The 15,170-nt window shown below is 36.9% G+C and overlaps 5 protein-coding genes across 5 annotated transcripts; all 5 read left to right on the plus strand.

Moving 5' to 3' along the window:
* On the plus strand, nucleotides 1–860 carry LOC125777845 (trypsin-like). Its single transcript, XM_049453761.1, has one exon. The coding sequence runs from the start codon at nucleotides 88–90 to the stop codon at nucleotides 793–795; it is 708 nt and encodes a 235-aa protein (XP_049309718.1). The 5' UTR covers nucleotides 1–87; the 3' UTR covers nucleotides 796–860.
* A 1,364-nt stretch (nucleotides 861–2,224) lies between these two features.
* On the plus strand, nucleotides 2,225–3,102 carry LOC125777842 (trypsin-like). The gene has a single exon (XM_049453758.1). The coding sequence runs from the start codon at nucleotides 2,319–2,321 to the stop codon at nucleotides 3,024–3,026; it is 708 nt and encodes a 235-aa protein (XP_049309715.1). The 5' UTR covers nucleotides 2,225–2,318; the 3' UTR covers nucleotides 3,027–3,102.
* Nucleotides 3,103–7,438: 4,336 nt separating this feature from the next.
* On the plus strand, nucleotides 7,439–8,316 carry LOC125777841 (trypsin-like). Its single transcript, XM_049453757.1, has one exon. The coding sequence runs from the start codon at nucleotides 7,533–7,535 to the stop codon at nucleotides 8,238–8,240; it is 708 nt and encodes a 235-aa protein (XP_049309714.1). The 5' UTR covers nucleotides 7,439–7,532; the 3' UTR covers nucleotides 8,241–8,316.
* Nucleotides 8,317–12,701: 4,385 nt separating this feature from the next.
* Nucleotides 12,702–13,565, plus strand: LOC125777843 (trypsin-like). The gene has a single exon (XM_049453759.1). It carries the CDS (start codon nucleotides 12,793–12,795, stop codon nucleotides 13,498–13,500), a length of 708 nt encoding a protein of 235 aa, XP_049309716.1. The 5' UTR covers nucleotides 12,702–12,792; the 3' UTR covers nucleotides 13,501–13,565.
* Nucleotides 13,566–14,175: 610 nt separating this feature from the next.
* LOC105228386 (trypsin theta) lies at nucleotides 14,176–15,039 on the plus strand. The gene has a single exon (XM_011208203.3). The coding sequence runs from the start codon at nucleotides 14,277–14,279 to the stop codon at nucleotides 14,985–14,987; it is 711 nt and encodes a 236-aa protein (XP_011206505.3). The 5' UTR covers nucleotides 14,176–14,276; the 3' UTR covers nucleotides 14,988–15,039.
* The last annotated feature ends 131 nt before the right edge of the window (nucleotides 15,040–15,170 follow it).

The following is a 15,170-nucleotide window of genomic DNA, read 5'->3' on the forward strand; positions in this document are numbered from 1 at the left end:
CGAATAGTTTATAGTTGAAATTTCGAAATTCAAGAAATTAAGAACTAATCGCTGAGCTCCATTAAGAGAACTAAAGTTCATATAAAGATGGCCAAGTTATACATTTCTAGTTTCTTGCTGGTGATCGCTGCCTGCGTTTCGAACATCAACGCTGATGGAGCTGTGGGTGGTGTAGCCACCACAATTTCAGCACATCCGTATATCGTCTCACTACAAGGTACCGATGGCTCAAAAGTCTGTGGTGGTGTCTTAATTGATTCAAAAACCGTCGTCACCGCAGCACAGTGTTTGAATTTCTACGACGTAACACAACTGGTGGTCGGTGTTAGCAATGGTGCTAAAGTTGTAAAAATTGCCAATAGCACTTTCGATATCGGTTTTGACTTCACCACCATGCAAAATGATGTAGCCGTAGTGAAATTGGCCGAAGCAGTGAGTGTTGGAACCATCAAATTGGCCACGAAAGAACCAACAAACGGTGTTAGTGGTGTGGTGACCACTTGGGACTCGAGCAACAACCTGGTAGATATACCAGTGACTGTCATTGACACCGCGCAATGTGGTTCAGGTGAATACAGCTACAGTGAAGATGAAATATTATCCACAATGTTGTGCGGACTGGCGACTAATGCGAATGCTTGTGGCGCTTTACCCGGAAGTCCTTTGGTTTCAAACAAGAAATTGGTCGGTTTGGTTTCCTGGGGCTATGGTTGTGGCAACAAAGGCAATCCAACTGTTTTCACTGATATTGCATCTTTAGAATCGTGGGTAAAGTCAACTGCAAAGGCCTTGTAGAATTGTGCTATTTTTTGCATTTGAAAATTCTATTAAATAAACTGAGCTTGTAACTAAAATAAAAATGTTTTATTATTCCTTGGTTAGATCATATCATTTCATTCACATGAATTTCGCGAATCATAAATCTTTAATTTTAAAAAAAATTATGTCATCGAGTTCAGGAGTGGTCTCTTCGCAAAATTACCCTCCCTTTATTACTTATTACTCCTAAAAGGCCGGTTAGAGACCGACTGATCATTTCAGAACGTACTGGTTCAGACTGCCAACAGTCAAATTGTTTTGTTTCATATTGTTGAAACTTTTCGAATCCTGTTTGAGAAAAATATCTGAGTTCAAAACCAAACAGTGTGAGAAACAATGTAGCAAACAGTTTTAGATGCACTGAAACATTAAAATTATTTCACTAAACACAGCTTTAAATAAATGTAGAAAATGAGATAAATAAAAAGAGAAAATTAAATACAAATAAAAAAGAAAAACAAAGTGTGCACGCACTAATAAATTGTAATGTTAGAAATGTAGTAACAAAATGATTCGGCGTAGAAATTATAATAACTAAACTTCAAAATAAAGTACAATATATATTTAAAGCCCTTATAATTAGCTTTTACTAAAAATTATTTAAAATTAAGAATATAAAAAATTTACTTTAAAAGGATTCAAAAACTTGTAACTTTACATCTCGAAGTGCCGCCAGATGACAAGAGATTGATTTTTTGCTCATAAAATTGTTGCTCCTTAAAGGAAAAAACTGGTACAAATTGTTTGTGACATCCTGTTTTTAGGTGAAGGTTCTCACAGACCGGGAACCGGAACCTGGAATATTTAATAGCCCCCTGAAGCTGCAAAAGCTTTTGGCAAGCCATCCCACTTATATAAGGTCTCGAATTATGCTGGTGGAACACTTAACCGAAGATAGAGAAGAATGCCATGCAAGCCACCAAAGAAATTTCCGAACTTTACGGAAAGGATATGGTATTAGTTCGTGTAGCACAACAATGGTTCGTTCGCTTCCGTCCATGAAGTTTCGAAATTTCGATTTACACTGATGGAATAATGTCTCTAGCGGAAAAATGGCAAAAAGTGGTTGACCACACACACCACACATACACATTCGATATTTATTCATTAGTATAAATATAAAAAAACTTGAAGTTTGATTAGAAATACGAAAACACTTTTTCTACTAGCCTAGTGTGAATGTATGTACTTCTTATTCTACTGCGAAATTTAACTTATTTTTCAATTTAGAATAAAATAAACAAATATGTTGTTTATTTTATATATATATCTTTTAGTAATTTTAACAGATAACGCTATAATTGCTTACCGATTGAGCCAAACTCTGTCTCTCTTTCCCCCTTCGGCAGACAAAATAAACAATGCTTAGAAGCGCGTAGAGGTTTTTGAGGGTATATAAGGGCAAGAAAAAACGAATAGTTTATAGTTGAGATTTCGACACCAAAGAAATTAAGAACTAATCGCTGAGCTCCATTAAGAGAACTAAAGTTCATATAAAGATGGCCAAGTTATACATTTCTAGTGTTTTGCTGGTGATCGCTGCCTGCGTTTCGAACATCAACGCTGATGGAGCTGAGGGTGGTGTAGCCACCACAATTTCAGCACATCCGTATATCGTCTCCCTACAAGGTTCTGATGGCTCAAAAGTCTGTGGTGGTGTCTTAATTGATACAACGACCGTTGTCACTGCCGCACAGTGTTTGAATTTCTACGACGTATCACAACTGGTGGTCGGTGTTAGCAATGGCGCTAAAGTCGTAAAAATTGCCGGCAGCACCTTCAATATCGGTTTTGACTTCACCACCATGGAGAATGATGTGGCCCTCGTGAAATTGGCTGAAGCAGTGAGCGTTGGTTCTATCGCAGTGGCCACCGAACAGCCAACAAATGGAATTAGTGGTGTGGTGACCTCCTGGGACGCCAGCAACAACTTGGTAGATATTGCAGAGACTGTTATTGGCACCTCGGAATGTGGTTCAGGCGACTACAAGTACAGTGAAGATGAAATCTTATCCTCAATGTTGTGCGGACTTGCGACTAACGCAAATGCTTGTGGCGCTTTACCCGGAAGTCCTTTGATTGCAAACAGTCAATTGGTTGGTTTGGTTTCATGGGGTTATGGTTGTGGCAACAAGGGCAATCCAGCTGTCTTCACTGATATTCCATCCTTAGCATCTTGGATCTCCAGCTCGGCAAAGTCCTTGTAATATGGAGATTTTTTCCATATAAAATATAATTAAATAAAATGAGTTTATATTTAAAATAAATTTTGTTTATAATTCATTTGTTACCTGATTCTTAATTCATTCAGCAAAAAACTCATCATTAAGTAATATGAGTTAAACTTAAAGGGGCAAAAGCTCAAAAAACGATTCCTTTGAAATCATTCCAAACAGACGACATTACCTTTGTTTGGTGACTGTCGGTCTTCGAAGTGGATTGAATTGGTTCATGCTTTTAAGACAATAATCTTTTGTGCTGTACATTCTTGTAATCAAGCGTCGGCAGTAACAATGCGCAATCACAGTCGTTAATGCGACGCAGCAAATTCATTCATTGTGTAAGAACGTGAGCATCCCATATGTCAAGCTTCGAAATCAATCCTAGACGTTTCATGTATTTGTAAACGGTCGCATTAGACAAATTTAATCTTTCAGAAATCTCACGAGTTGTTATCGCCAATTTACATCGATCAACAACCTTATTTTATCCACATTGGCTTCAAAAGTTCTTCCAAGATGTGGTGTATCCACAAGATCGAAATTGCCGGAACGAAATTTTGCAAACCAATTATGACATTGGCGTTCGGTCAACACATGTTTGAATTGTATTTTTTCCATTAGATAATAAAATAGCTATTTTCGATTTTCCATCATCGAAAAATTTCAATAAGATTTGCTGTTGTCATCTTTACGAAATTTCTTAGTGACCGATCCAATAAATTATCAAGTAAAGAAGGACTAAGTTCGGGTGTAATCGAAAATTTTATACTACTGAAATTGCAAGAATCAAAGCCAGGGAATTACCGTGGTGCCATCACCAATCTTATGGAGTAAAGTCACACGGATGTTATATGTTTGTTATATGGGGCTAGGTCTAATTTTCGCCCAATTTTATCCATTTTGGGAATGAAGTTACTTTGCTATAAGTAAAACACGGATTTCATTAGAGATAACTCACATGTTGGCCGTTACATGAGGTATAAAGTCACCTGGAAGTTCGAAAATCGTTAGATAGGCATACATATGGGAGCTAAGGGAAGTGTTGACACGGGTCAACCCATTTTTTACGTGAAGACATATCTTTGTCAAGAGAATAGTCTCCCTGAATTTCAATTATATGTAACACGCATTGACCGATATTTGCGGTAAAAACTAAACTAAAGGTAGTGGGGCTCAAATATTACCTATGGTCATGAACAGTTTTTGTTGGATTTCGACAATTTTTGGTCACAAAGTGGCATACTCTAAAGAAATTATTCTTGCAAAGTTTTATCATTTTATATTAATTGATTCATGATATGTACGTGGGAAAGGAAAGAGTCAGATGGGATTTAAAAATGTGTTATATGGGAAGAAGGCTGTGCGGCGTCCATCGTTCAATTTTTACCCCGGCTTTCGTACAGTCCTCTCGTCCCAAAAAATTAAAAAAATAATTATGTCTCGGTCATATTTAGTTATGGAATTATTGCCCTTTTAATAGTTTTTAACAATACCGTTATAAGGAGAGTGGACGGGGTAATCTTCCGATCTCAACCTTTGTTACAATTAAATTCTGGGAAGATGAAAAAAAGTACAGCTCTTCAAAAATGAGTAAAAATTATGCTGAAATTCGCTACATTTTGAAATTTTTTATAAAAAATTAAAGAATGACACGCAAGCCACCAATGAAATTTGTGAAGTTTATGAAGATTATGCTGTATCAGTTCGTGTAGTACAACAATGGTTCGCTCGCTTCCGTTCTGGAAATTTCGTTTTGAAAGATGCACCTCGTTCTGGTCGATCTATCGTTGAAAAAGTCGATTAAATTATGGAAAATATTAACCAGGACCGTCACATAAACAGCCATGACATTGCTAAGGAACTTAACATTCATCATCAAACGGTTTTGAACCATTTAAAAATGGCTGGCTACAAAAATAAGTTCGATGTTTGGGTACCACATGGTCCGAATTAACATCTGCCATTCTTGGCTGAAACGAAATGAAATCGACCCATTTCTTAAGCGAATGGTAACACGAGCCGAAAAGTGGATCTAATTCGACAATATTAGGCGAAAAAGATCATGGTCCAAGCATGGTGAAGCTCAAAAAATTGACACCTCGAAAGGTTATGCTGAGTATTTCGTGGGATTGGAAGGGAATCATCCACTAGGAGCTGCTCTAGCCTGGTCAAATGATTGATTCTACATTTTACTGTCAACAACTGATGACATTGTAACAAGCAATCGAAAAAAACGGCCAGAGCTGATCAACAGAAAGGACTTCGTCTTCCATCAGGACAACGCTAGATCACACATATCTTTGATGACTCGGCAAAAACTGGGAGATGCTGTGGAATCCACCACATAGCTTTGATCTTGCACCATCGGACTACCATTCGTTTCGGTCAATCCAGAACTCTCTTAATGCAGCAAAGTGGGCTTCAAGAGAAGCTTGTAAAAATTACTTGTCGCAGTTTTTTGCCGGGAAACCAGAAAAGTTTTACATTAATGGAATAATGTCTCTGGCGAAAAAATGGCAAAAAGTAGTCGACGAAAATGGTGCGTATTTAGTTCATTAAAGTTCACTATAAATATAAAAAAAGTTGAGGTTAGAAATAGGAAAAGGCTTTTTGACTACAATATATAACCCTATATCTATCTGGCTTAGTTTTAGATGATACGCAAAACCGTTAGGTGAACAAAATTGTTATAATCTGTAGGAAGATGTCCCCTGAGTGGATTATTTGCGTAAAATTATATTCCGATAACTTTATTGATGCTTGAAATTTTAATAACTATATGGGAGGGGTTGAGATCCGATTACCGTTACATGGGGTATGGGCCTGGTTATCAACCGATTTTATCATTTTTCACAGATTGTGTTTAAAAGAAGATTTTGGCAGATTGGGTGGAGTCAATCTTAGTTTTAAGAAATTTCCATCTACAAGTGCCGCTCCATATTCCACTAGACCAAAAAACAGTTTTGTATCTTAATTTTTGGTACGACTGTACCTATTTACAGTTTTTCGCTTAACGGCATTTTGAGCGCGTGGCAATTATCCAAACACAAATTGTACTCAAGTTATCGCTAGCACGAACGGGCGAACAGACAGTAAACAAAAAGCAATTCATATTATTTCATTATTAATTGCTTAGTTAGTTCAGGTTGAATAGACACACAAATTACGGTTTGAGTTATTATTTGCACAGTTGTATATCGTTAATTCGGAGCAAGTAAGGGAAAATGCTTATGTTTACTTGTGAAACGATATGACATTGTTATTTGCAGAAAAATTTAACAAAAATAATTCAAATTTAGTAACATAATTTGCGGCCGCTAGTTCTATTTTAAGACTATCTGTATTACATAAGATATTGGGATGTACCGAGCGGCGGCAGGCACAGGAAAACACTTTTATGCGATTGCCTAACGAAATACATTGTGTAACAGAAATACCTAGATTGATCGATATATTTACATTATATTATATGATGGAGGTCTCCATTTTAAAGCTTCTTTGAAAAATGTATCTAGATTTTAAATTTGTGGCATCAAAACCTTTATTATTGATGTTGTTCCTCTTTATTTTATAATATTACTTTTGCTGCTTTTATTATTATAAGGAAATATTCCAAAAAAAAAACCATATATCCTGGCAACGAGTGAAGGCAGACTTATTGGTGAAAAAATTTAGAGACAAAATTTACACTCGTTATTATGAGAAGTGAATAAAAGCTCATATATATTGGGTAGTCGAAAAAGTCTTTTCGCATTTTGTCAATAGATGTCGTTGAAGTCGTATATCTCCAGTTCTACCAATCATTTAGTGTTGGAAAGATGAGATTTTAAGCTTCATTGAATTCGGGAAAGTTGAAAAAAGTTTACGACTGTTCAAAAATGAGTGAAAATAATGAAGAAATTCGCTATATTTTGAAATTTTAGTATAAAAAAGGGAAGAATGTCCAGCTACCAATGAAATTTGCGAAGTTTACGGAAACGATGCTGTATGAGTTCGTGTAACCTAACACTGGTTCTCTCGCTTCCGTTCTGGATTCGAAATTTCGATTTACACTGATGAAAGCTTTACACTGATGGAATAATGTATCTAGCGGAAAAATGGCAAAAAGAGGTCGACCAAAACGTACATATTTGTTTGTTTATTTATTAAGTACGAAAACACTTTTTCGACCACCATAGCATGAATGTATGTAATTCTTATTCTACTGCGAAATTTAACTTATTTTTCAATTTAGAATAAAATAAACAAATATGTTGTATAATCTTTTAGTAATTTTAACAGATAACGCTATAATTGCTTACCGATTGAGCCAAACTCTGTCTCTCTTTCCCCCTTCGGCAGACAAAATAAACAATGCTTAGAAGCGCGTAGAGGTTTTTGAGCGTATATAAGGGCAAGAAAAAACGAATAGTTTATAGTTGAGATTTCGACACCAAAGAAATTAAGAACTAATCGCTGAGCTCCATTAAGAGAACTAAAGTTCATATAAAGATGGCCAAGTTATACATTTCTAGTGTTTTGCTGGTGATCGCTGCCTGCGTTTCGAACATCAACGCTGATGGAGCTGTGGGTGGTGTAGCCACCACAATTTCAGCACATCCGTATATCGTCTCCCTACAAGGTTCCGATGGCTCAAAAGTCTGTGGTGGTGTCTTAATTGATTCAACGACCGTTGTCACTGCCGCACAGTGTTTGAATTTCTACGACGTATCACAACTGGTGGTCGGTGTTAGCAATGGCGCTAAAGTCGTAAAAATTGCCGGCAGCACCTTCAATATCGGTTTTGACTTCACCACCATGGAGAATGATGTGGCCCTCGTGAAATTGGCTGAAGCAGTGAGCGTTGGTTCTATCGCAGTGGCCACCGAACAGCCAACAAATGGAATTAGTGGTGTGGTGACCTCCTGGGATGCCAGCAACAACTTGGTAGATATTGCGGAGACTGTCATTGGCACCTCGGAATGTGGTTCAGGCGACTACAAGTACAGTGAAGATGAAATCTTATCCTCAATGTTGTGCGGACTTGCGACTAACGCGAATGCTTGTGGCGCTTTACCCGGAAGTCCTTTGATTGCAAACAGTCAATTGGTTGGTTTGGTTTCATGGGGTTATGGTTGTGGCAACAAGGGCAATCCAGCTGTCTTCACTGATATTCCATCCTTAGCATCGTGGATCTCCAGCTCGGCAAAGTCCTTGTAATATGGAGATTTTTTCCATATAAAATATAATTAAATAAAATGAGTTTATATCTAAAATAAATTTTGTTTATAATTCATTTGTTACCTGATTCTTAATTCATTCAGCAAAAAACTCATCATTTAGTAATATGAGTTACACATAAAGGGACAAAAGCTCAAATAACGATTCCTTTGAAATCATTCCAAACAGACAACATTATCTTTGTTTGGTGACTGTCGATCTTCGAAGTGGATTGAACTGGTTCATGCTTTTAAGACAATAATCTTTTGTGCTATACATTCTTGTAATCAAGCGTCGGCAGTAACAATGCGCAATCACAGTCGTTAATGCGTCGAAGCAAATTCATTCATTGTGTAAGAACGTGAGCATCCCATATGTCAAGCTTCGAAATCAATCCTAGACGTTTCATGTATTTGTAAACGGTCGCATTAGACAAACTTAATCTTTTGGAAATCTCACGAGTTGTTATCGCCAATTTACATCGACCAACAACCTTATTTTATCCATATTGGCTTCAAAAGTTCTTCCAAGATGTGGTGTATCTACAAGATCGAAATTGCCGGAACGAAATTTTGCAAACCAATTGTGACATTGGCGTTCGGTCAACACATCTTCTCCGTACATATCACATAATTTTCGCCTTCTTTGAATTGCATTTTTTCCATTAGATAATCACAAATAAAATAGCTATTTTCGATTTTCCTTCATCGAAAAAATTCAATAAGATTTGCTGTTGTCATCTTAACGAAATTTCTTAGTGACCGATCCAATAAATTATCAAGTAAAGAAGGACTAAGTTCGGGTGTAATCGAAAATTTTATACTATTGAAATTGCAAGAGTCAAAGCCAGGGAATTACCGTGGTGCCATCACCAATCTTATGGAGTAAAGTCACACGGATGTTATATGTTTGTTATATGGGGATAGGTCTAATTTTCGCCCAATTTTATCCATTTTGGGCATGAAATTACTTTGTTATAAGTAAAATACGGATTTCATTAGAGATAACTCACATGTTGGCCGTTACATGAGGTATAAAGTCACCTGGAAGTTCGAAAATCGTTAGATAGGCATACATATGGGAGCTAAGGGAAGTGTTGACACGGGTCAACCCATTTTTTACGTGAAGACATATCTTTGTCAAGAGAATAGTCTCCCTGAATTTCAATTATATATTTCACCCATTGGCCGATATTTGCGGTAAAAACTAAACTAAAGGTAGTGGGGCTCAAATATTACCTATGGTCATGAACAGTTTTTGTTGGATTTCGACAATTTTTGGTCACAAAGTGGCATACTCTAAAGAAATTATTCTTGCAAAGTTTTATCATTTTATATTAATTGATTCATGATATGTACGCGGGAAAGGAAAGAGTCACATGGGATTTAAAAATGTGTTATATGGGAAGAAGGCTGTGCCGCGTCCATCGTTCAATTTTTACCCCGGCTTTCGTACAGTCCTCTCGCCCCAAAAAATTAAAAAAATAATTATGTCTCGGTCATATTTAGTTATGGAATTATCGCCCTTTTAATAGTTTTTAACAATACCGTTATAAGGAGAGTGGACGGGGTAAACTTCCGATCTCAACCTTTGTTACAATTAAATTCTGGGAAGATGAAAAAAAGTTACAGCTCTTCAAAAATGAGTGAAAATTATGCTGAAATTCGCTACATTTTGAAATTTTTTATAAAAATTAAAAGAATGACACGCAAGCCACCAATGAAATTTGTGCAGTTTATGGAGATTATGCTGTATCAGTTCGTGTAGTACAACAATGGTTCGCTCGCTTCCGTTCTGGAAATTTCGTTTTGAAAGATGCACCTCGTTCTGGTCGATCTATCGTTGAAAAAGTCGATTAAATTATGGAAAATATTAACCAGGACCGTCACATAAGCAGCCATGACATTGCTAAGGAACTTAACATTCATCATCAAACGGTTTTGAATCATTTAAAAATGGCTGGCTACAAAAGTAAGTTCGATGTTTGGGTACCACATGGTCCGAATTAACATCTGCCATTCTTTGCTGAAACGAAATGAAATCGACCCATTTCTTAAGCGAATGGTAACACAAGACGAAAAGTGGATCAAATTCGACAATATTAGGCGAAAAAGATCATGGTCCAAGCATGGTGAAGCTTAACAAATTGACACCTCGAAAGGTTATGCTGAGTATTTCGTGGGATTGGAAGGGAATCATCCACTAGGAGCTGCTCTAGCCTGGTCAAATGATTGATTCTACATTTTACTGTCAACAACTGATGACATTGAAACAAGCAATCGAAAAAACGGCCAGAGCTGATCAACAGAAAGGACTTCGTCTTCCATCAGGACAATGCTAGATCACACATATCTTTGATGACTTGGCAAAAACTCTGAGAGCTTGGTTGCAACGACCATATAGCTTTGACCTAGCACCATCGGACTACCATTTGTTTCGGTCAATCCATAACTCTCTTAATGCAGCAAAGTGGGCTTCAAGAGAAGCTTGTGAAAATTACTTGTCGCAGTTTTTCGCCGGGAAACCAGAAAAGTTTTACATTAATGGAATAATGTCTCTGGCGAAAAAATGGCAAAAAGTAGTCAACGAAAATGGTGCGTATTTGGTTCATTAAAGTTCACTATAAATATAAACAAAGTTGAGGTTAGATTAGAAATACGAAAAGGCTTTTTGACTACAATATATAACCCTATATATATCTGGCTTAGTTTTAGATGATACGCAAAACCGTTAGGTGAACAAAATTGTTATAATCTGTAGGAAGATGTCCCCTGAGGGGATTATTTGTGTAAAATTATATTCCGATAACTTTATTGATGCTTCAAATTTTAAAAACTATATGGGAGGGGTTGCGGTTCGATTACCGTTACATGGGGTATTGGCCTGGTTATCAACCGATTTTATCATTTTTCACAGATTGTGTTTAAAATAAGATTTTGGCAGATTGGGTGGAGTCAATCTTAGTTTTAAAAAATTTCCATCTACAAGTGCCGCTCCATACTTCACTAGACCAAAAAACAGTTTTGTATCTTAATTTTTGGTACGACTGTACCTATTTACAGTTTTTCGCTTAACGGCATTTTGAGCGCGTGGCAATTATCCAAACATAAATTTGACTCAAGTTATCGCTAGCACGAACGGGCGAACAGACAGTAAACAAAAAGCAATTCATATTATTTCATTATTAATTGCTTAGTTAGTTCAGGTTGAATTGACACACAAATTACGGTTTGAGTTATTATTTGCACAGTTGTATATCGTTAGTTTGGAGCAAGTAAGGGAAAATGCTTATGTTTACTTGTGAAACGAAATGACATTGTTATTTGCAGAAAAATTTAACAAAAATAATTTAAATTTAGTAACATAATTTGCGGCCGCTAGTTCTATTTTAATACTATCTGTATTACATAAGATATTGGGATGTACCGAGCGGCGGCAGGCACAGGAAAACACTTTTATGCGATTGCCTAACGAAATACATTGTGTAACAGAAATACCTAGATTGATCGATATATTTACATTATATTATATAATGGAAGTCTCCATTTTAAAACTTCTTTGAAAAATGTATTTAGACTTCAAATTTGTTGCATCAAAACCTTTATTATTGATGTTGTTCCTCTTCATTTTATTACTTTAGCTGCTTTTATTATTATAAGGAAATATTCCAAAAAAACCCATATATCCTGGCGACGAGTGAAGGCAGACATATTGGTGTAAAAATTTAGAGACAAAATTTACACTCGTTATTATGAGAAGTGAATAAAAGCTCATATATATTGGGTAGTCGAAAAAGTCTTTTCGCATTTTGTCAATAGATGTCGTTGAAGTCGTATATCTCCAGTTCTACCAATCATTTAGTGTTGGAAAGATGAGATTTTAAGCTTCATTTTAAAATTGAATTCGGGAAAGTTGAAAAAAGTTTACGACTGTTCAAAAATGAGTGAAAATAATGAAGAAATTCGCTATATTTTAAAATTTTTGTATAAAAAAGGGAAGAATGCTCAGCTACCAATGAAATTTGCGAAGTTTACGGAAACGATACTGTATCAGTTCATGTAACACAACACTGGTTCTCTCCCTTCCGTTCTGGATTCGAAATTTCGATTTACACTGATGAAAGCTTTACACTGATGGAATAATGTATCTAGCGGAAAAATGGCAAAAAGAGGTCGAACAAAACGTACATATTTGTTTATTTATTTATTAAGTACGAAAACACTTTTTCGACCACCATAGCATAAATGTATGTACATCTTATTCTACAGCGAAATTTAACTTATTTTTCAATTTAGAATAAAATAAACAAATATGTTGTATAATCTTTTAGTAATTTTAACAGATAACGCTATAATTGCTTACCGATTGAGCCAAACTCTGTCTCTCTTTCCCCCTTCGGCAGACAAAATAAACAATGCTTAGAAGCGCGTAGAGGTTTTGGAGCGTATATAAGGGCAAGAAAAAACGAATAGTTTATAGTTGAGATTTCGACACCAAAGAAATTAAGAACTAATCGCTGAGCTTCATTAAGAGAACTAGAGTTCATATAAAGATGGCCAAGTTATACATTTCTAGTGTTTTGCTGGTGATCGCCGCCTGCGTTTCGAACATCAACGCTGATGGAGCTGAGGGTGGTGTAGCCACCACAATTTCAGCACATCCGTATATCGTCTCCCTACAAGGTTCTGATGGCTCAAAAGTCTGTGGTGGTGTCTTAATTGATACAACGACCGTTGTCACTGCCGCACAGTGTTTGAATTTCTACGACGTATCACAACTGGTGGTCGGTGTTAGCAATGGCGCTAAAGTCGTAAAAATTGCCGGCAGCACCTTCAATATCGGTTTTGACTTCACCACCATGGAGAATGATGTGGCCCTCGTGAAATTGGCTGAAGCAGTGAGCGTTGGTTCTATCGCAGTGGCCACCGAACAGCCAACAAATGGAGTTAGTGGTGTGGTGACCTCCTGGGACGCCAGCAACAACTTGGTAGATATTGCGGAGACTGTCATTGGCACCTCGGAATGTGGTTCAGGCGACTACAAGTACAGTGAAGATGAAATCTTATCCTCAATGTTGTGCGGACTGGCGACTAACGCAAATGCTTGTGGCGCTTTACCCGGAAGTCCTTTGATTGCAAACAGTCAATTGGTTGGTCTGGTTTCCTGGGGCTATGGTTGTGGCAACAAGGGCAATCCAGCTGTCTTCACTGATATCCCATCTTTGGCATCGTGGATCTCCAGCTCGGCAAAGTCCTTGTAAAATGGAGTTACTTTTTTTCCATACAAAATTTAATTAAATAAAATGCGTTTATATCTAAAATAAAATGTTTTTGTAATTCATTTGTCACCTGATTCTTAAATGATTCAGTAAAAAACTTATTAGTAAGTAATATGAGTTACTGAGTATCTCAAGGGCCACATAACATATTAAATTAAACTAATGTAGACAATGTTGCTTTGAAGCTGACAATGGTTTCAATAACTCAAATTCGACGAAAGCCGATCTAGTGATTATTTAATAAGCTTATGCTATTCCACCTTGCTCCTTTAAGATAATGCGGATTGTAGTCTTTGATAACAGTGTATTTTTCCCGAATTGTGTTTTCGTTGATTTTCTGATGAACAACAACCTTAGAATCTGCTTATTATATATTAGAATTAACTGACGTACGATCCAAGCAAAGAAACGCAACTTTAGCTACTACGTAAGTACTTAATAGACGATAGAACACCTGCACTCAACAATGTAGCCACACAGCGCGTGTCTAGTGTTCTAGTGATGATATATTTACATCTGTTGTTTGGAACAATCAGTTAAACATCGAATTGCAGTAAATACGTTTGTTCTCAATTAACTGCATTCACTATAAACAGTTTATACAGCACACACAATAAATATTGGACGCTTATGAAGGTATATAAGGGCACACGATTATCGAGTAGGGCATAGTTGATCATTTAACACCATAATTAACAGACTTAAGCCTTGAAGTTAACTATAGTGACTTCAAAATAGTTTCTCTGTCAAAAAAAAAAATGGCGCAGTTATTTGCTTGCACTATCCTGCTAGTGATCTTAGCATACTCTAGTAATACATTCGCATCCAATATTGAAGGTGGTGTCCCGACAACCATACAAGCGCATCCCTACCTTGTCTCAATACAAGGTAAAGATGGTTCACCGATAATCTGTGGTGGTGCTTTAATTAATGAGAATACCGTTGTGACTGCTGCGCAATGCTTGGCTTTCTACGATGCTTCCCAATTGGCTGTCGGTGTCAATAATGGCGAAAAAATCGTAGAAATCGCGGCAAAAAGTTTCAATCCGCGATTTGATTTTGTCACCATGGAGAACGATGTGGCCGTTTTGAAATTGGCCGAATCAGTGGAAAGTGGTTCCATTGAGTTAGCCAGCGAACTGCCGGCAAATGGTGCCAAAGGAGTGGTAACCGGTTGGGCAGCCAACAACAGTCTCGTTGATGTTGCAGTGAGAACAATTGACGCCGAGGAATGCGGTTCCGGTGACTATAAGTACAGTGAGGATGAAGTGTTGAATACCATGTTGTGTGGCATTGCTAGCAATCTGCAAGCTTGTAATGGTCAAGCTGGTGATCCATTAGTGGTTGATAATCAGCTGGTCGGTTTGGTTTCATGGGGTTACGGTTGCGGCAACAAAGGTAATCCAGCTGTCTTCACTGATATTGCAGCCGAGCGTTCGTGGATAATTGAAACGGCTAATAAACTTTAAATTTATTGTATTATTATACATTTAAATAATTACAGTTATAAATGAAGCAGAAGACTGTATATTATTGTGATGGTTAAATTTAAAGATTGTCTGGGCAATTAAACGAATACTTAGTCGACGGTCTGAGTTCAAAACTTTGCACACACGAGTCACATTGTCGGTGTTTGTCGAAGCCGCATGTGT

The sequence above is a fragment of the Bactrocera dorsalis genome, chromosome 3, assembly GCF_023373825.1.
Source record: "Bactrocera dorsalis isolate Fly_Bdor chromosome 3, ASM2337382v1, whole genome shotgun sequence".
Taxonomy (NCBI): Eukaryota; Metazoa; Arthropoda; class Insecta; order Diptera; family Tephritidae; genus Bactrocera; species Bactrocera dorsalis.

What these genes read in the sequence shown, in the direction of transcription:
- LOC125777845 (XM_049453761.1), top strand. Translation starts at nt 88, where the DNA reads ATGGCCAAGTTATACATTTCTAGTTTCTTGCTGGTGATCGCTGCCTGC.
- LOC125777842 (XM_049453758.1), top strand. Translation starts at nt 2,319, where the DNA reads ATGGCCAAGTTATACATTTCTAGTGTTTTGCTGGTGATCGCTGCCTGC.
- LOC125777841 (XM_049453757.1), top strand. Translation starts at nt 7,533, where the DNA reads ATGGCCAAGTTATACATTTCTAGTGTTTTGCTGGTGATCGCTGCCTGC.
- LOC125777843 (XM_049453759.1), top strand. Translation starts at nt 12,793, where the DNA reads ATGGCCAAGTTATACATTTCTAGTGTTTTGCTGGTGATCGCCGCCTGC.
- LOC105228386 (XM_011208203.3), top strand. Translation starts at nt 14,277, where the DNA reads ATGGCGCAGTTATTTGCTTGCACTATCCTGCTAGTGATCTTAGCATAC.